Source organism: Giraffa tippelskirchi, chromosome 8 (genome assembly GCF_054371585.1).
Source record: "Giraffa tippelskirchi isolate mGirTip1 chromosome 8, T2T-mGirTip1v1.2.pri, whole genome shotgun sequence".
NCBI classification, from domain to species: domain Eukaryota; kingdom Metazoa; phylum Chordata; class Mammalia; order Artiodactyla; family Giraffidae; genus Giraffa; species Giraffa tippelskirchi.
The window spans coordinates 29,313,687-29,333,606 of record NC_137282.1 but is presented as its reverse complement, the minus strand read 5'-3'; the positions used below and the strand labels follow the sequence as shown (position 1 = coordinate 29,333,606).

At 48.0% G+C, this 19,920-nt stretch overlaps 1 protein-coding gene and 1 long non-coding RNA gene across 5 annotated transcripts in view; one reads left to right on the top strand and one right to left on the bottom strand.

The window, feature by feature from the left end:
• ENPP6 (ectonucleotide pyrophosphatase/phosphodiesterase 6) overlaps positions 1-19,920 on the bottom strand; it is a 97,982-nt gene that overhangs the window by 14,454 nt on the left and 63,608 nt on the right. For 2 of the 4 annotated variants that reach the window (XM_081521884.1, XM_081521883.1), the window contains exons 7-8: positions 12,471-12,600; positions 7,501-7,565 (exon numbers count right to left, since the gene is read on the bottom strand). In XM_081521884.1, the coding sequence (XP_081378010.1) occupies positions 7,501-7,565; positions 12,471-12,600 (195 nt within the window). Of the gene's footprint in view, positions 1-788; positions 851-3,774; positions 7,566-12,470; positions 12,601-19,920 lie in introns of those variants that run through there. The other 2 variants (XM_081521885.1, XM_081521882.1) reach the window with 2 other exon arrangements.
• On the top strand, positions 564-12,974 carry LOC145518139 (uncharacterized). Its single transcript, XR_014062632.1, has 3 exons — positions 564-683; positions 1,497-1,768; positions 11,896-12,974. It is a non-coding gene; the product is annotated as an uncharacterized LOC145518139 (long non-coding RNA).

The window sequence follows — 19,920 nt, the reverse complement described above, 5'->3', positions numbered from 1 at the left end:
CAATCCATTCTGAAGCAGAATTTAGGGACTTCCCTGTAGTCTAGTAGCTAAGACCCAGTTCAATCCCTGGTCAAGGAACTAGCTCCCACAACTAAGATCCTGCCTGCTGCAACTAAGACCCAATACAGCCAAATAAATAAATAAAATATCCTTTAGAAATAATTTAGAACAAGGGTTAGAATTCATTTAGGCCCAGTCTATCTCTGCCTTCAGAGAATCATGCGTTAGTTCACCAGCTGGCTGTAAAATTTTGATCCCTGATTCTCAAAGGTTGGGATGCAGAAGAATCAGCTTACTTAAATTCAGATTCCTGGGCAGAACTCCAAACCAGCCATGAACTGCAAACCAAACTGGAAACCATGATGGTTTCTAGAGGTAAGGCCTGGAAATCCTCCTCTTATTAAAATCACCAAGTGATTTTAATTCGCCCTGAAGTTTGAGAACCACAGACCTTCAAACAACTTAGGATGGCGTTTCTCTAGGAACTTCCGGGTCGCTACTTGTTCAGGGATTCGTTCAACTTCCCGCGACAACTCACATCTCACACGTTGTCCCGGGCGCGCGGAGCCTGCTGGGAAGGCTGCCCGTCAGTTTCCGCCCTACACGTCATCATCGCCTTGCTCTCAGCCAGTTGCATCCAGAGACCTATATAACACCCACGCCAACCGAGAAACAGCCCTGGGGTGTGTTTTTGAACTTTGTGTGTTTGTCTCCTTTTGAACTTTCTTCCCTCTATTTTTGTGTGTGCCAAAAGAGCCGGCCATGTGCACCACCTGATGCTTACACAACCACAGTCCCGAGGGCTTTCAGGGTACTTAGAAACATCTTCTCATTAATCTTCAGGGCACCCCTGTAAAGTAAATAACAAATGAAATTGTCTTCATCTGACAGGAGGGAAACTGAGGCATATGGTAGTTGATGTGTGAAGAAAATTGGGGTCTTCACCTCCTCCCACCACCCACTCCCCATTTCCCAGCAGCAGAAGTAGGTGGGACTCAGAAGGTGTGGGAGGAAGGGAGCCGGTGACTGGAACGCCTCCTCTTCCTCCACGTGCTGGGACTTGAGCATCCAGGGCTGTGAACCCCCTTCTGCTGTCTCTTTCAAGCCATAGGGAAATGACATTGCAGGCTTGTGTTAGCATCTTGTTGAAAAGTCGAATTAAGCATGGTGAAGACAGGACTCATTTATCTTTTCTTCCTTTATTCCCATCTGCTGCACTTCCGAGTGTTCATGGCTAAAGAGGGGGCCTGCTGAAATGTTGAAAAAGAAACCCCTGCCCCCTGGATTCCATGTCACACATTAGTCATTTGTCAAATCCTGCTACTTTCTACAAAAGATTTCCTGCCTCTGGCTTTTACAACTTATCACTACTGTGAGAAGCTCTGTCCAAATTTAGGTGATCTTCTGACCAGAGTGTCTTAAGCTTTTCCATTCCTTCCTTCCTTCCTTCTTTCCCTCCTTCCTTCCTTCCTTCAATAATTCATTCATTTCACCAGGCAATTATCAACTGTTGTATGGGCAGACTTTGCTGGTGCTACAGATGTGGTCTGGTGACTTCGAAAATGAGAAGATACGATCCCAGCACTCTGCTTAGTTTACAGCCTTGTTGGAGAACTCGTGACAACAGATTATTACAAGGCAATGTGATTTGCTCTACAATAAATGAAACAAGAAAAGAATGTGAGAGCCCCAAAGCCTTACAGAGACGGCTCTGAAGGATGTTTGCTAGACAGAGAGTGGGAAGGAGCATCCTGGACATGGGACCAAGGTAAGAGAGTTGACAATGGTTCGTCCAGGGGCTCAGCTGAGAAATGTGACATGAAATATCCAAGATGTAGAGGGACGTCAAACCATAGAAATGGATGGAAGGCAGAATTTGGAATTTAATTCCATAGGAATGAGAGACAAGGGTGGTTAGCTGATCCCTTCTTCATTGTGTTACTCCTGTTTCCTGTGAAATTCTCTCCTTGCAGTGCCCATAGCAACCAGAACATTTCATTCTCCAGAAACAAGAATTTGACTCCTCTCAAAAATGGAAGAAATGACACAGGGAACTATATTCAATATCTTATAATAAACCATAATAGAAAAGAATATGAATCTAACCAGAAACTAACACAACACTGTAAGTCAACTATACTTCAATAAAAAATAAAATTATTTTTTAAAAATTGGAAGAAATGAAATGACTGCCTTGTAAATTCTTTGAGGACAGGAAAGAGAATTTTTCCTCTATGCGTCCCCAAAAGATAGCCCGGTACCTGGTGTGAGGGAGGAGCTCAAGAAATCTTTGATGAGCTAGATTGACTACTCTGAAAGAAGCTTGAAAGGTGTATTTATTTCCTGTGCTTGCTGAAACAGATGACTAGAAACTGGGTGGCTTAAAAGAACAGAAATGTATCCTCTCACGGATCTGGAAGTGAGAAGTCTGAAACTGAGAAGCTGTGCTCCCTCTAAAGGCTCTAGGAGAGGACTGTTACTTGCGTCTTCCAGCTACTGGTATTGTGACACATGGGGTTGCATGTGGCTGGTGTAAAGATTATCAGCCAGCGGGGCCTGATCTGGTCCAGAGGAGTGTAAGGAAACATTTGGCCTGAGTTCTCAGGGAAGGGACACTAAGCAGGTGAGGACGGGGTACTAGTCAAGGAGGAGAAAGTGACAGGATGAAAACACTCTAAGGCAAGAAGAGCTTACGGAGTGAAAGGGAGAGTGACCCAAGATCAGGTAAAAGGACACACAAGGTGCCAGCCCCAGGAAGCCTACTGCAGGAGTCAGATTAAGATGGTAGTGGGGTGGGGTTGGGGGGCAGTCAATGTTGGGTTCAGGCAGGGGAGTGGCCTGGTCAGGATTTGAGCAGGACCCTCAAGTGGAAGAGAGGAGAATGAGCCAGAGCCAGCCTTCGTCATCTCAAGAACACCTGTCAGGAAGCTGACGCACAGTGATACGCAGAGGTCCTGGCTGGGCTGCTGGTGAGAAGGGGCATGTGGGCTGTTACTGGTTTCTGGAGTGATGCCATAAGGATGCTCTGGGAGGGACTTCCCTGGTGGTCCAGTGTTAAGACTTCACCTTCCAGTGCAGGGAGTGTGGGTTCCATCCCTGGTCGGGGAGCTAAGATCTCACATGCCTCAAGGCCAAAAATACCAAAAGACAAAGCAGAAGCAATATTGTAACAAATCAATAATGACTTTAAAAATGATCCACATTAAAAAAATAAGAAAGAGAGATGCTCTGAGAGAGACTGAGTGTATTTGAGTAGTAACGTTGGCTAGAGCCTGGACTCAGACGGCCACACAGTTTGTGTATATTCCATTTTCTTGAAATATCCCCAAGAGGCAAATCTGTAGGGATAGAGTGTAGTTTAGAGGTTGCCTAGGGGTGCGTAGGGGGAAAGGGGGGGTGAGTGCTAACATGCTCATGGATATGGAATTTCTTTTCAGGGTGATAAAATGTTCTAGAGTTGATTGTGGAATAGTTGCACAGCTCTGTGACCATACTAATGCCATTAAATTGATACTTTAAAAGGAAGGGTTATAAGGCATGTAAACTGAATCTTGATAAAACTGTCACATTTTAAAAAAGTAAATATGCTTAGTATATTCAAAATTTAACCTCCTTCCTTCCTTCCACCAATCTGTCAAGTTTATAAGCTTGGGATGGAATATGCTTAGTCCCTGAAATGAAGTATAATTATATTGTCACTGGGTGATAAGAAAAGATAGCAATCCAAAAAGGAAAGGTTTGTTTGAAAAAGTACAGACAAAGAGAAAGAATATATGCTGTGTAAGCAAGTCTCCTCAGTGATATTTATTCTTTTTTTCATTCAACACATTTTTGGGACATTTACGAAACATGTGAGGCACGGTGCTAGGTGCAATTTTATGATTTCAAAGCAACACATAAGCATATCTTCCATGACACAGACCTGAGACCAAGTTTCCTGTGGTTTATACCTAGGCTGTCAAGCCTCCCATCTTTCTTCCTCCTCACAAGTAGCTTACAAGAGCTGACTTTGGTCTATCACCAATTGCTTACAAAGATTAAACACATAATCACATTTGGAAATCTCTTGAGATTTACAGACATGTAAAAAACTTTCATAGAAAATTCGTAAAAGAGCTGTGTGTCTTGAACAATGAGTTTGTCTGATAGCACCGTTGAGGATCTTAAACTCACAGGGATTGAGTAGAAAAGCCATTTCATCACCGGGACTTAGAGATCTGCTTTGGTTTTAGAAAGGCGGGAAGCTGACCCAGCTGGGATCAGTAGCCAATGCCAGGCTGATGGCCCCTGAAGAAACCGGCAGATCATGAAGTTGCTGTGGGAGACTCGGGTCTACCAAGGTCAAATCAGAACCCACCACTCCTTAGGGCAAACCCAGACCTTAGTTCCATGTAACTTAAAAGTGTTGTCGAAGGCCCCGTGCCAGGTCCTCAGAAGCTGCATCTCCAGAAGAGGGCCAGTGATGCTGGCAATCCCAGAAGGTTTGCAAACTACTGTCTATGACAATTCAGATCTGCTGTGGATTTCGAAGAGCCCTTTAAAAGTAAAGAGAGTTGGGACTTTGTAAGTCAAGCCTCTTGGAGGTGAGAAAGAATTCCCTGGGCCTGCTCTAATTTATGCTGAAGTCTTCAGGACGTAGTTGAGTTGGGTTCTGGTGATTCTGCATACAGGCAAGGACAGTAGCCATTCATTTTATCTTCAACTTAAAGATCACTCCTTTCATCTATCTTTGGTATTTGCAGGTCAGTCCAATGACCTTCCTCCCGGAACTAGTGTTGAAGTGGTAAAACAGGAGGAAAGTTGTGTGTATAGTCCTAGCAAATGTTAGTCTGATGGAACAAAATGTGTTTAGAGAAAGTAGAATTTTCCTTGGGAAAAGAACATAACTTAGAACAAAAAGAAAAAAATTCTAGCTAAACAGTTAAGCCACTAAAATATATGTATTGCTTTAGGTTTAAGTTTTTTCCTCCATTCAGTGTCTGAATTTTCTTTATTATTCACCAATATGTATGATTCCAAAAGTGTCTTATTCTCATTTTTGTTGTTGTTGTTGTTGTTGTTCAGTTGCTCAGTTATGTCTGACTTTGCAACCTCATGGACTGCAGCATGCCAGTCTTCCCAGTCCTTCACCATCTCCCGGAGTTTGCTCAAACTCATGTCCATTGAGTTGGTGATGCCATCAAGCCATCTCATTGTCTGTCACCTCCTTCTCCTTCCTTCAATCTTTCCCAGCATCCGGGTCTTTTCTAAAGAGTCAGTTCTTCATATAAGGTGGGCAAAGTACTGGAGCTTCAAAACGACTTACAGAGTAACTATACCTTGTCAGGCAGATGTCCGAAATTTTATTATGTAACTTGAAGATTTTAAGAATGAGTGAGGGGGAAAACTGGTAGAACAGAGTGGGAAGGACAAACTCAAGACCGTGTATCTGTTCGTACCCCTCTAGACTTGGATAATCCACTTTTAATGGAATCACTGGATTTCTTTTAGGTCTCCTTCCTTCACATGGGAGCACAATGAGCTCCACCGAGTTTATTAGAACACAGTCCTTTACAAAGAAAGAAAACTTCAAACAATAGATGCTGTTTCAATAACCACCACAGTGTTCCCAAATCCCTAATTGATTTTCAGACAGATAACAAAGGCTGATTTGCCTTTCCTATTGACTTGATGGTTTGCTAGCGCTTTAAAAACACATTACATAAAACCTTAGAAATCTTTTGTGAAGATAAATGTGATATTTTTAAGCAGTGATCCTTTGCACTCATGATTCAAGGTCTAGAGATGGCTCCCAGACTTCTTGAATCAGGGTGAGCATAGATTTTCATTTTTCAAGGTAAACAACACATAAGGGGCTTTATTGTCCTGCCGAGACCTGATCTGTTGTCTTGTCTTGATGAGAAGTCTTATCTGCAGGTGGGCTTCATTTAGCACAAACTCATTTCTAACGCGGTGATACATGTCGATGGCTCTGATCACAGAGAAGTGCAGGTATTCCCTGTTTTGCAACAAGGTCTCCTCTAGCAGACTTAGAAGACTAAAAGCATTTCAACTCAGGCTCAGTGCCTCTTCTTTGCGGTTTCTTAAAAACCAAGGTCTCTGAGGTGTCACTTTGCCCAAACTGTTGCCTAATCAAATGGCCAAGTGGTTAGTGACTGGGATTCCGTTGCATCATGCTGACTCTATTCCCTGCGCTCCACCATTTTTCTTGGAATTCTGGGTCACTCAAGGGTCCACTTTGCTGTGGCTGTTGAAGCAACCTTGCTCTCAGGGACGTGGGTGCATCAAACTTATGCTCAATACGTCACCATTTCAAGCAATGGAGTGAGATTTCTGCAAGTATGTCCACACTGTCATCAGCCAGACATCCCTTTCCCCACCCGTGATGATAGATGATATGTCAGGTGTTGCTGGAGTTTACAGTGGCAATAGTGGTAAAGAACCCACCTGCCAGTGCAGAAGATGTAAGAGACCCGGGTTTGATCCCTGGGTTGGGAAGATTCCCTAGAGTAGGAAATGGCAACCCACTCCAGTATTCTTGCCTGGAGAATCCCATGGACAGAGGAGTCTGGGGTTACAGTCCATGGGGTTGCACAGAGTCAGACATGACTGAAGTGACTGAGCACGCACTCACATTCTATATGGGATCCTCTAGGTCAGCCTTCCCACAGGCAGGTGGGCAGACAGGCAATCCAGCTCATGCCGTGTGTGTGTTCACACAGCAAATACGCTAGGAGAAGGCTCGTAGAAGCCCGTATCTATGGTAAACTCTTCTGCTCCTCAACACAGGGAGAAAATTTTGTGCACTCAGACTTTGGGAAGGAACCCATATCTTTCACTTTGTTCTCTGAATTCTGCAATTTTTAGGGAGTTTGACTGATGGGTGAGCCAAGCTAAGATACGCACTTTCTGGGACTTTGTATAAGGTGAAGAAACCCCACGAGCTGGGTCAGTGAAGCTACTGCTTTCACATGGGCCTTCTTTTTCCCCTGATGGAAGGAGCTGTACAGGATGGCTCCCAGGTGTAGACAGACCCCAGACAAGATCCTCCTTTGTGCAAAACAGAGGGGCCAGGACTCCACCTGGGGTCTGGTCACTACAGCGGGAGGCCCTGTTCAGACAATTCATCTGAGTACATGAAAAAAACATAAAGAAAATAACCTATAGTTCAACAAATGAAAAGCTAGAACTTTCCTTACCTCTAGAACAAACAAAAACAATTCTAAAGAAATAGGGACTTTTGTGTATGGAATCATCCAAGAATAGATTAACAGTTGTATGGCCTTGCATGAATCAAGGAGGTTGTTAATTCACCCACTGTGCAGAGTGTTGGGGACACAGCTCAAGCAGCTAGGCCAGCATCACCAGCAGTACTAGCAGGATGGTGACCAGTGCAGAGGTGCTGGGCGGGGCAGCCGGGGCCGAGCTGGCTGGGTCCTTCAGCATGCACATCACCCGGGACCAGGACCCATTGTTGGGCAGGGGGGTGACGCCTGTCACCTTGCACATGAGGTTGTAGATATCCACGACTCTGATGGGAGCAGCTCTGAAGTCGGATTTGAAATCTGCAAGGGAAAGGCAAGGAAGCAAGTGGTCAAGCCACTCCTGGGCTGGGCAGGGCAGAGAGGGGTAGGTCACGCGGTGGAGGGATTATGCTCGGCATTTCAGCAGCTCTAGGACTGGTAGATCCCGCTTGTCCACAGAGCCTGGCCAAGGGATTGTGAACCTGGAAGGAGATCTGGAAGGTTCTAGGTTGTGAAAGGAAGTCGCTTTCTATGGTTTACAGAGATGTGAGTGTGAGCTAAGTTGCTTTAGTGTGTCCGACTCTTTGCGACCACATGGACTGTAGCCCGCCAGACTCCTCTGTCCATGGGCTTCTCCAGGCAGGAATACTGGAGTGAGTTGCCATTTCCTTCTCCAGGGGAATCTTCCCAACTCGGGGATTGAACCTGCATCTCTTATGTCTCCTGCATCTGCAGGTGGGATCTTTACCACTTAGCGCCATCTTTCTTTGAAAGACAAATCGGACAACAAACTGATTTGTGCATAACTGTGCTTCCTTGTAACAACAGAGCTTTCCTTAAGGACCCAAAGGCCACTTGAAGCTGCTTATTTCTGAAAGCCTCATCTTGCCCAGCTCCCCAAACCCAATTCGGTTGCATAGGTCTCTACCAGGCCACCTATCTGGCAGGGACTGGTTAGCCTGGGTGCCCCCAGCTCAAGAATGTTTCCCATTTTTCTGCCATGTGGAGGTCCCAGGACAGGACAGAACTGGCAGTTGTATAGTTTTCTCAGTGTGGCTAATGCACAAGTCACAGAGATGGTCTCCTAAGTATGTCTGGAAGATCAGTTGAATATTCCTTGGGGGCTTTTCACTAGCAGATAAAGTAACTTAGCTGTGGGGAAGATAAAGAAGCTGGTATTGGAGTTGGGGGCCCAAGTGAAGGCTGGAAGCCATCTCATGAAGGAAAGTGCTTCCACCCAGACGCTGCTCCAGACTCTACATGGACACAGGCCACCGGGGGCAGGGCTGGCTGTTCACAGCATAGCAAGTAAGGGTGCTGAAGGGACCTTCTCTTTCTCCGTAGGAGGCAGAAAAGATGCTGAATGAACATCATCTACTCAATAGACATGAGTTTGAGCAAACTCTGGGAGACAGTGAAGGACAGGGAAGCTGGGTGAGCTACGGTCCATGGGGTTGCAGAGTCGGACATGGCTAAGTGACCGAATAATGACAAAGAGTGAATATGAGACTTTAGTGATATTCATAGATAAGCTGCTTCACATTTAGGTTCCAAACCAGTGCTTCCAACAAAATACCCAAAACTATTGAAGTTGAATTTACGAGGGACTTTTATCCATCAATAGTGGCTTCCCTGGTGGCTCAGTCGGTAAAGAGTCTGCCTGCAATGTGGGAGACCTGGGTTCAATCCCTGGGTCAGGAAGATCCCGTGGAGAAGGAAATGGCAACCCACTGCAGTATTCTTGCCTGGAGAATTCCATGGACAGAGGAGCCTTGTGGGCTACAGTCCAGGGGGTCACAAAGAGTTGGACTTGACTGAGTGACTAACTTTCACTTTATCCATCAATAAAGGCCTAGGCATGTGCTCTTTTAGTCCCTCCATAAGTTTTTTAAAAGGTAGTTTTGGGTCTCTAAGGACAAGTTTTCTATCTTAGAAAAGAATCTTTATAATTGCTTTGCTAAACCGATCACATATCCTTGGTTTAAAAAGCAAGCAAACACTAAGAGTGACAGCGACATGACCCAGAAGTGTCCACACCAGATTCCGCTCTTTCGTTAACCCTGAAATTACAAATACAGAAGCAACACAGACAACTCTGCCACAGAGTATGTCAGATCCAGAGCAACGTCTCAAGTGATGGGTTTTGCTCATTTTGAGGTATAAAAGTAGAATTCCACATAAAGAAGTTCACAGGCTTTACAGAGCAGCCTGCAGCCACTCACCAGCTGGATAACCTCAGGGGATGGGCACAGAGATGCTGCTTAAATCCTAATTGTAGGTTCATGTCTGTGCTCAATAGATGGGAGTTGTTAATATTAATAGAATAAGTGCCCAGCAAGGGAAAGTTTGCATTGAAAATATTTACCCCATAGCTTATGTGAAGTGTGCACTTGCTTTTAGGGTAGGGAGGGTAAGGATCTGCATTGCCTCAGGGTAAACACTAATATCAAACAAATCCAGAGCCGCCCTGGGAAGGAGAACGTAGAGGCTGGAGTGCCAACCCTTCTCATATGAAGGAAAACATTACAATTAGCTGAGGATGGTGGTTACGCCTCCCCAGAGAAGAATCAGCTGCAGCTGAGGAGTCAGTGGCGAGCTGATCCCAGGACACGGAAGACTCGTCTCCCTGACTTGCTGTGGCTGTGAGGTCATCCTGCCACATCATGTGGTGGCCGTGTCCTGGCAATAGCAAATCCAAGACAGCCGTCCCCAGCCTTTCAGACATCTCTTTCTTTAACATTTGGCAAGAAAAATTGAGGTCAAGCTCTTCTGACCAAAAAAAAAAAAAAATGTTAGTGGGTGGACTTAGAGATTGTCATACTGAGTGAAGTAAGTCAGACAGAGAAGGAGAAATATCGTATGTGCTTAGTCACTCCGTTGTGTCCAATTCTTTGCGACCTCATGGACTGTAGCCCTTCCCGCTCCTTTGTCCGTGGGATTCTCCAGGCAAGAATACTGGAGTGGGTCTTGCCCTCCTCCAGGGAATCTTCCCGACCTAGGGATCAAACCCGCATCTTCTGCATTGCAGGCAGATTCTTTACCATCTGAGCCACTAGGCCACCTAGAAATAATGCATGATATCCCTTATATGTGGACTCTAAAAAGAAATGATACAAATGAACTTCCTTACAAAACAGAAGGAAGACTTACAGTCTTAGGGTAAAGTTAGATTGTTCCAATTAGGAACTGGGATTAACCAGAGAGAGCCTGTCTTCCAGAATGATTTCCCTTTCGCTTAGCTGGACCAGACTTCCTGACTTCTAAAGCTGTATCTGGGCAGCCGTAGCAATGCTCAGCATCCTGTATAAGCGAGAATTACCTCCAATTAATCAGGAGGGCAGTACGTTTATCTCAAAGCGCAGCTAGATTGTTATTAAAGACCTTGCTCTTAAATTTTCTTCTGCGTAAACAGTCAGTGTGTAGAGCTGTTCAATCTTGCATGAGAACTGAAGCCAGAAACATGATGGTTTGTGGGAGGCTGTATCAGCCTGGAAACAGTTTTGCAATTAGCCCAGTCCATTTTCATCTGGGGTCGTCTTTCTGTCTATAAGAGACTTGGGCTTTTAGTTTTAAAGGAGCGTATGATGGAGGCCTTTGTTAACGGACAAAAAGCTCCCCACTGAATATCAGCTGTTGCAGCTCTGGGTACTTGGTTTAAAATTTTGGTTTGAGGCTAGATTCATTTCTGTTTTAAAATCTGCCCAAGATGCTTACTCATAAACACTCCAGCTGACAACTGTTTTGCATTCATGATCTGATTCCTCTCTTTTGGGGAGGGAGGAGGCGACGCGTTTGAATGAAAGCGCCCCTGTCTAATGTTCCTCTGTGTAAAGGCCATGGCCTGGGATGTCTCCACCCTGATCTAGCAGTTGACCTCACAGCATCCTCAAGGCTCCATCCTGAACTCAGCTGGCTTCTGAGCTCTGCAGATTCTAACCTGGGGCTTGGCTAACAGGTAGCTGTTATCGGTTGACGGTATCATGCAGGAGCATCCTCTGAACTCTCTGAGGCCAATGTTGTGAACCCAGCTGTGCCCTAGAAATGCTTGCGGCTACTGGTCCTGTTGCTTACTTAAGGATGTGGGGACTTGGATGATGTGTGGGCAATGATGTGGACCCACGTGTGTTCCCTAAGCTCAGCCTCCCAGAGGCACCCGTGGAGGGGGAGGAAGTTGACACCTTGTAGCTCTCAGCAGGTTTTTCTTGTGGTTGATAGAGTGACCCAAGGTGGATGGAATGAAGAAGGGCTCACAAGCATCTCTGTACGGTACGTTGAGGAGGAGGGCAGGGCTTCCAGGTGTGACCTCTAACCTATCACCTGATAGGAAAGCATGGGCTTTTGTGGGCTGAAACATTTTGATCAAAACATCCAGAAAAAGGAACTTGGACTGTGGATAGCAGGGTAAGCTTATTATGTTTAATAAGGAGTGCAGACAGCAAGAAGGAAGACCAGGAGCTTGTGATCTGGTCAGCTGACTGTTGATGGTTGTTGACTGCTTTTCACTCTTTTTTTTTTTTTTTAAGGCAGTGTACAGGTAGTAGTATGATTGTTAGGGCATTTGATAAACTTTTCCAAAATTTGAATTTTACAGTGCTGTATTAATTAAAGCAAATGACCAAATGGGCCCCCCTCCGCCCCACCTCTCTTCCAGACCCAGGAAGGCATCAGATCCAAGAAGGCAAAGTCAATCCGCTCTCATCCTAGACACTGCAAAAGTCATTCTGGCTCATCCTCAAAGTCAGTCACAAAACCGTTTCCTAGCCTGCCATGAGCACATCCTAGCTTCTGGTGGGCCCTAGACTGGATGACCTGCACAGGGGTGGCCGCTCTAGACAGGGAGGAAGTGTGGAAGTGTCAGACCCCGTGAAGCAGGCACGTCAACTTTGGGACTTGTGGCTGTCAGCAACCTGGTGCCTGATAAGCTTTCCTGGACATCAGATGGCTGTGAAGGGATGTTTTGATGAATTAAGTAAAAAATGAATCACAAACATGTGGAATACATTTTCCTCACTGCGCTTGAGATTTAAAACTTACAGGGAGAAGTATTTGGCCACGTTTGCCAAACCCAAGAAGCATTTGAAAGCAAGCCAGCCAAAGACATTTCATGGAGACCGGCTGGCTTTGCTCAGCTTTGCTCATAAAAAGGATCCGTAAAGAAATCGCCCCAGCCTTTCCAAGTGCCGTCCCCCTGATGCCTTGGGGAGGAATGACTAAGATCTCGCCTACCGGGTCCGAAGGCCAGGAAGATGCCCCTCATGGCTCTGAGCTCGTTGTCATATCCGTGCCAGCCCCAGTGCCAGCCTTCCGCCTTGCGGGTGACAGTGCTGTTCATCCAGAATGGAAGTGACTCTCGATTCTGAAATCAATAAGGCATTGACATCACCCTGTGACCAGGCCAGGGGGTGAGCAAGCATCAGGTTCAAACTACCACCCACCCAGCGCGGGGCTCTCCTGCTCAGGGGTCTCAGCCAGGGTTGTCTGACCTCACCAGATCACTTCCTGCTCCAGGTAGCTCAGACCTTTGGAGGTGGCCCATTAAATTGCCAAAGAGCCCTAGTTCTGAAGGTCTCTTCTTACACTGGGCTGAACTGTGCCTCGTAATCAGTTTCAGAGCCACTAAACATAGCATGTCAGAGACAGAAGGGATGTGAACGTGTACCTGTGGTATAATAAAAAATAGAGTTGGCCTTTGTCCCAGGTTACCTGGCCAGAGCACCTAAACCCTCAGAATTTCCTGAGTGCTGGGGGTGTTTTGTTATTCGTGGAGAGTCCTTAGCTCCCATACCTGAGTTTATGCTAATGGGATGGGATGGTCTTTGGGGTGGGGGGCTAGATAGCTTCAGGATGGGGGGCTGGTCACCAGAAGAACCAAGGAGAGAGTTAGAACTTCCAGCCCTATCCTCTGATCTCTAAGACTGAGTTCAACCGTGCAGGTAATGACTTTGTTACCCCAGCCAACACAATGAGGCCCCATGTAAACCCCCAGGAGTAGCAGGGTCCGGGGAGCATCTGGATTAATGAACACACAGGGATGGGAGGCTGGTGCACCCGACCTGGGTTCTCTGCACCCCTCACTGCCACACTATGCTCTGTGCATCTCTTCCATTTGCCTGCCCCTGAGTAGCATCCTTTATAAGAAGATTGTAATCATAAGAGTAGTACCTTTCTGACTTCTGCGATTCATCTCAGTGAATTATCAAAGCTGAAGGCGGGCGGTGAGAACCCTCAGATATGTGGCCAAGTCAGACACAAGTGTGGGCAGCCTGGGGACCCAGGACTTGGGATGAGCATTCAGATGTGCAGGCCGTCTTGTGGGATGGAGCCTTTAAAGTACGGGTCTGCTCTAACCTGGGATGGTGTCAGAGTGGCATTGAAATGGTAGGACACCCAATTGCTGTGGGAGAAATGTTGCTGGCAAACACAGCGGCTAATGGAATCGCTTCGTTTTTCTAGCCCAGCCTCAGAAGCCCAGAGGCAGTGGGCGTGCATCACCCCAGAGGCCCCTCCACTGTCACCCCTGTCCTCTGTTTATTTAGCTCCACCCCGAGGAGCGACTCCAAGCACAGAAGTCCTCCTCCTCTCCACTGAGTTAGCCTTTGAAGGTGGCCCCACGTTCCTCTCCTCCACGCCTCGTGGATCTTCACGTCCTTTGACCATTCTTCACTGGGGATGGCTTCCAGACCTGTCGCTGCCCTGTTACCCTTCTTTCCTTCAGAACTAAATTTTCCTAGACTGTAGCAGCTTACTTGAGAGACAGCAAAGCTCACAGGAGGTTTTGCAAATCCTGAGGAGACTGTAGCCAGCTGGACACAAACCGAGCTCTTTGAGGAGGACTCAGCCTTCATTCCTGATAGTCCGATCATCTTCTGGCTCAGCAGGGTATTATGACAAGTTTTCCAAATACAAGAGGTAGAACTGACTGGTCATGATGAATGCGTGGAAGCAGTACAGCTCAAGGACCAGGGATTTACAGGTCGGCTTCCCTGGTGGCTCAGACGATAACGAATCTGCCTACAATGCAGGAGACCTGGGTTCAGTCCCTGGGTCGGGAAGATCCCCTGGAGAAAGGAATGGCAACCCACTCCAGTATTCTTTCCTGGAGAATCCCATGAACAGAGGAGCCTGGCAGGCTACAGTCCGTAGGGTCACAGAGTTGGACACAACTGAGGGACTAACACTTGTGCAAGCCTTGTAACAGCACACGTATGCCATTTTGGGTGCTGTACAGTACACCAAGAGCCCCCCCGACATCCTCTTAGGCGTCAACACCTCCTGCTGTGGACGGTATTTTTTTTCCCCATTTTGGCACAGAGAGATTAAGTGACACTCAAAGTCACACAGCTGTTGGGAGGCAGGGCTGGGCTTGGAACCCAGGGCGTCAGTCTCCTGGTCTTTGTGCACCTTCCAGGACCCCACAGCCGGAGGTCACTGCAGGGCTCCTCTAGCCTGTCCCTTGCCTCTTCATTCACTGAGTGGCAGCCAGCATGGAGGGGAGATTTTGGATCGAGTGTGGGTTAAATTCCAGTTTGTTGCTTTCCAACTCTGTGATCCTGGGCAAGCTGCATAACTTGTCCGAGCTTCAGCTTCCTTGCTGGATGTGACAACACCCGCCTCAGAGACTCTGAAGGATAACCTGACTGTGTGCTAAGCCCGACACACATTAGGTGCTCGACAAACAGCCAGGGGCTGTCACGAGATGCCACCGGCTGCAGGGTGCGGTGCTCGGGGCTTGTGCAGCAGGGTTGAAACCTCCTTTGCTCATTTAGCTGTCATATCACATTGCATGCCTGTCCCGTCTCACCCCATAAATCGCTCCCTGGCATTACTGGTTTCCAAATCACACTGTTTCATTGACTCTCTGTTTCCTCAATTTCCATCCCTCCTCCTCCAGCTGTAGCTTGTATTTTTCCACGGGAATATATTTATTAACTTAACTGCATTTCTGGCTTATACCCTTTTTTGTTCTTTGTGGTCATGCTCACAACACATGCCAGCTTAGCTTTGTTTGCTAATTCACATACTCTTCCCCTCCCGATCCCAGTCTACAAGGCAGTGACTCCTAAAGAACTAGGTAGGACATGTCACTAATCATGAACCCCATGGGACACATATGTCTCATGGGGGAGGGACAGGTGGAAGGGAGACGAAGACTGCCTGATTTGAAAATTCCAGTCTAACTTCCACATGCAAACATACAGCAACGAGGCATCTCAGCCCTGAAGATGATGGGAGATCTGTATGATCGCAGGTAAAGCCGCTGGTATTTTTATTAACATGACAAGTTGCTCTGGTGAAACAACTGTTCTTGCGTGTGTTTTTTTTTTGCGTTTTTTTTTTTTTTTTACTGATTTTAAAAAGTAATAATAACCTGGCTAGTTATGTGAGAAGCTAAGTGACTGAACGGATTATGTGACATAATCAGACTGAGTGGATTACATGACATAATCTAATTACATGACTTAATGAACCTCAAGAAGGGGAGTTGATGAATTTTTCCCTTGTCCTTCCTGGTGGCTTTCACCAATTCACTTGGTCCTGTGTCCCCCACCACCACCCACCCCCACATTATCACACCAGTGCGGGCCTGTGCAGCCGTGTAATGCACACTTCACACGTGCAGCCCTGCTGGTGAGGCGCTCCACACCTCCCACGTCCCAGGCTGGGGGATCCTCAGGTTATACTGGTTGAGGAGCCTCCACCTGGGGCCGCCACACAGCGCCACCTAGCGACATCCTGGGGAGGTGCCCGGGCCCTCCAGATGAAAGCGTGTGTGTGTGTGTGTGTGTGTGTGTGTGTGTGTGTGTCTAAGTTGGGGGAGTGCGGCCACAGAGGAGTTCCTGCGAGGCCCAGGGACCTTGCGTAGTGACTGCACATGGGAAGAGCATGAGAAGGAAGCAGCGTGAGGATGCTGGATGGAGTGAGGCGGTTTCTCTACGAGGTTGTGCCAGTCAGAGGGGATGACCAACTCTCCTGGTTTGGCCCGGGACTGAGGAGTTCCAGGGATGCAAAAAAAAAAAAAAAAAACCAAAAAGACAAAAAACCCCTAAAAACAGGACTGACCTGGGCAAGCTGGAACAAGTTGGTCACTCTGTAATGAACACTTGCTTGGCAAGTCAAATAAAATCTTCGCTGAGTGTCATTTGTCCAGCACCTTCCAGGACCCCTCCTCTGTACAGGGGTGGATAGCAGTGCCAGGACCCCGCCCCCATTTATGAGCCCCTAAACTAGTTCATCGTTTCTAACGGGAAGGACCCGGAAACAGTTCCCCAGGAGGAATGCTGTGAGGAACGGCCGTTACTGTGTTTATAGACCTATGTTCTAGTATTTGGTGCCTGCCTTGTATTTTTGATGCCTCACTCCACTACCAGCTCACCACCAAACACCTACCAGAAGCTTGCTGAACTGGGGAAGCCAGGCTATTACTTGTGAGATGAGTGTTTTGGTTTCTAGACTAGATCTTTGTCTCATTCATCCGTGGCATTAACAACAACAAAAAGTAGCCTTCACTGTTTACCCCCCAGATCAGCAAACCAGTTAATGAAGTTTGTTTGGCACTTGCCGGGACCCATCTCTTTGACTCGGCATTTTTGGATTCCTTTCTAGAGCTGAGCTGAGCTGTCGGGGGTGAAGGGGCACAGTCAGAAATGGGGGTGGCGCTGGGAAGGAGGGTCAGGTGGACAGGAGTGATGGAAGGCTGGGGAGAAGCAGAGGGCAGCCTGGACAGTCTGCAGTCACTGCTGTCTGTCTGTGACTGAGGCATTTGCTTTGGTGAATGGTCCGGCATTTACTCACTTCACACTGTTGCATTTGGAGACTTTATTAGCACGTGCTGTTCTCACCGGCCCCTTTCAATTCCCCCTGGGTGCAGATCAGAAAATAGTAGCTAAGCCACAGAGAAAATTATTCCTGAGGAGGCAGAAGGGTCACCAGGTCTGGAAAAACATCTGGACACCAGCTCTCACCTCCCACCCCAAAATGACTTCTCCCCTGATGGCCGAGGAGGTGGAAATTCATCCTCCGTGGGTTCTGTTCCCTGACCACAGGTGCTGGTGGGGGCCTTGTCTATGTGGCCCTGCTCTGCCTGGGTGACCTCCTCTCTCGTCTTTTCCTGGAAACACACTGTCTACACTGCTGGATCCCAAGCCTGGCTGTGCACACAGCACCCTAAGCTTATCCCGAGTCTCACTTTGGGTGTTTGGGTTTGCAGGTGGGTAAGGCAGCGACCCTGTCTACGTAATAGTCATCCCCTGGGTGGCTGGGATGCATCGTCTGGCCTGGTAACCACCGGGGGTCTTTCACCTGGCATTTGTCCTGGGCTGTGTTCAACAATTATCTGTCCATTCCTGAGAATGCTGAGTCTGTGTTTCAGCTGCTGCGGGCGCAGAGTCAGGCCCGGAGTCACTCCCACGGGCTGCTTTCCAAAGAGGAATCATGGCAGCCGACTGGCTTTTCCCGTTATCGTTGGCTGGTGCCAGGTTCACTGCATCTTGACCGCCATCCCTCACGTCAGCCCCTGAAAGTGTAATTCCTGCTGAGAAGTGGGGTCAGGGACCAGAGTGTCCCCGCCTTCTCTCTGGATGAGGCCTCTCACCCCGTGTCTAGGGTGCTGGGGAACAAAGGTGAAATCAGGTCCAATTAAAATCAGTAAGTAAAAGGTGAACCCCTGTCTGAGGTGTGTGACGGGCCTAAAACAAATGAAATCAACCTTATTCCCCCAGGACAGGGTTGTAACAGGAGCTTCTCCTGCCCTCCACAGTACAATAAGCTCACAGCCTCTCAGGCTGGAAAAAGCAACCGGTGATGTCTTGGAAGAGGCCTCAGTCAGGACTTATGTGGAAGGGAGCACAGTTTGGTTGGCTCCGCGGTTTTGCTGCCAGGGGTAAGGTCGAGCTAGGTGACAAAACGCCGTGTCTCAGGCTTTGTGGCATCACCATTTTAAACCCCCCTTCCTGTGGGGCGACTCCTCAGAGCCACCGGGAGCGGTGGTCACAGACCCTCAGGTGTGTGTTTGCCACACACTGCTGCGAAGACAAGTCCCCCCAACTGTTTCTCCGTCTTAGAAGGCTGCCTCTTTCTAGAACATAATTTAATGTCTTAGGCCCCAGGCCTTGGTCTCACCCTGCCAAGCCCACTGCCATGCACAGCCTTGTTCTGGAAATTGGGAAATGCCAGATAGCAGGAGCAGCAGGGCCCAGAGACAGCAGAATTCCTTAGAGAAGAGGGAAGTGCTGGAGCAGGGCACCCAGCTGGTGAGCTTCCTTTTACTTCTTCTTTTCCCCAAGATCGTGTTTGCTGAAGCGCCGAGGGTGAGGAGGGCGTCCATGTGCCCTCCGACGGCTTACGGCGACGAACCTGGTCACCGCCAGAAGGCAAGCAACTTCCAGCCCCCGACACGGGCATCCTGGACCTCTGGCACCTCAGGCCCGCGGGAAACTGCTCTGGCTGCCACTAAAACTCAGGAGCCACGCTCTCCAGCTTGTCTTGATTTCCCCAAGTATTTTGGGCCCCGGCCTAACTGCCGCTCAATCCCAGGCCTGAGAATTGAGCCTGGCATTTCATATCCTTTGCTGGTTTTTGAAATAAATCTTTCCTCGGGAGACCAATACAGGCCTTTTTTTGGAAGCTGAAGCCTGCATTTGCTGCATTTCTCTCCACGCAGGTGAGAGTCTGGAGGATCCACAATGAAGCTCCACGTCTCACGATCTTTCACCAGCTTCTGGCCGCATTTGGCCACCTTTCTGAGTGCAGTGTCGTGAGGGGGACACTCCAGGAGAGGCTGTGGGAATCAGCCCCTGAAGCTGAGTGGGGACTGGGAACAGCTGAGGTGTCCACCCATCCCTGGACTCCAGCTAGGGGCTAACTGGGCCAGGACAATGGCCACTGGTGGTTTCAACCCCTTCTGTCTGTTGAAGTCTCTTCTAGGGCTACTAACAGTTAGCCCAGGTGAGAGGCCTGACTTAGCTTTCCTCTCTGGGTACTTAGTCACTGATTTATTAGCCTACAAAGTAAACAATCTGTCAAAAAGAACTTGATGCTGGGAAAGATTGAGGGCAGGATGATAAGGGGGTGACAGAGGATGAGATGGTTGGATGGCATCATTGACTCAATGGACATGAGTTTGAGCAAACTCTGGGAGGCAATGAAGGACAGGGAAGCCCAGCGGGCTGCAGTCCATGGGGTCACAAACAGTTGGACAGGACTGAGCAAGTGAACAATAACAACAAGTAATCAAGAACCAACTGTCTCTATTTATGAATTCATTTCTTAATTTTGTATTCCACAAACAGGTGGAATCTGAGTCTCTGCCATGTACCAGGTTCCACAGAGGAAAACACAGGCCAAGATGCCACACACCTGCCCTCAAGGAGCTTCCACCCCGGGAAGGATCACTGGGCCTGCCTCCTGAGGGTCTTTGGACCACCCTAGACATAGTGACAACTCCAGTGGCTCGGTGGGTGAAGAATCTGCGTGCAATGCAGGAGATGCAGGAGATGTGGGTTCGATCCCAGGGTCAGGAAGATCCCCTGGAGGAGGAAACTGGCAACTCAATCTGGTCTTCTTGCCTGGAGAACCCCATAGACAGAGGAGCCTGGTGGGCTACAGCCCAAAGGGTCAAAAAGAGTCGGACACGACTGAGCGACCATGCCTACACACAATCTGCCCGGCCCCTTACTAA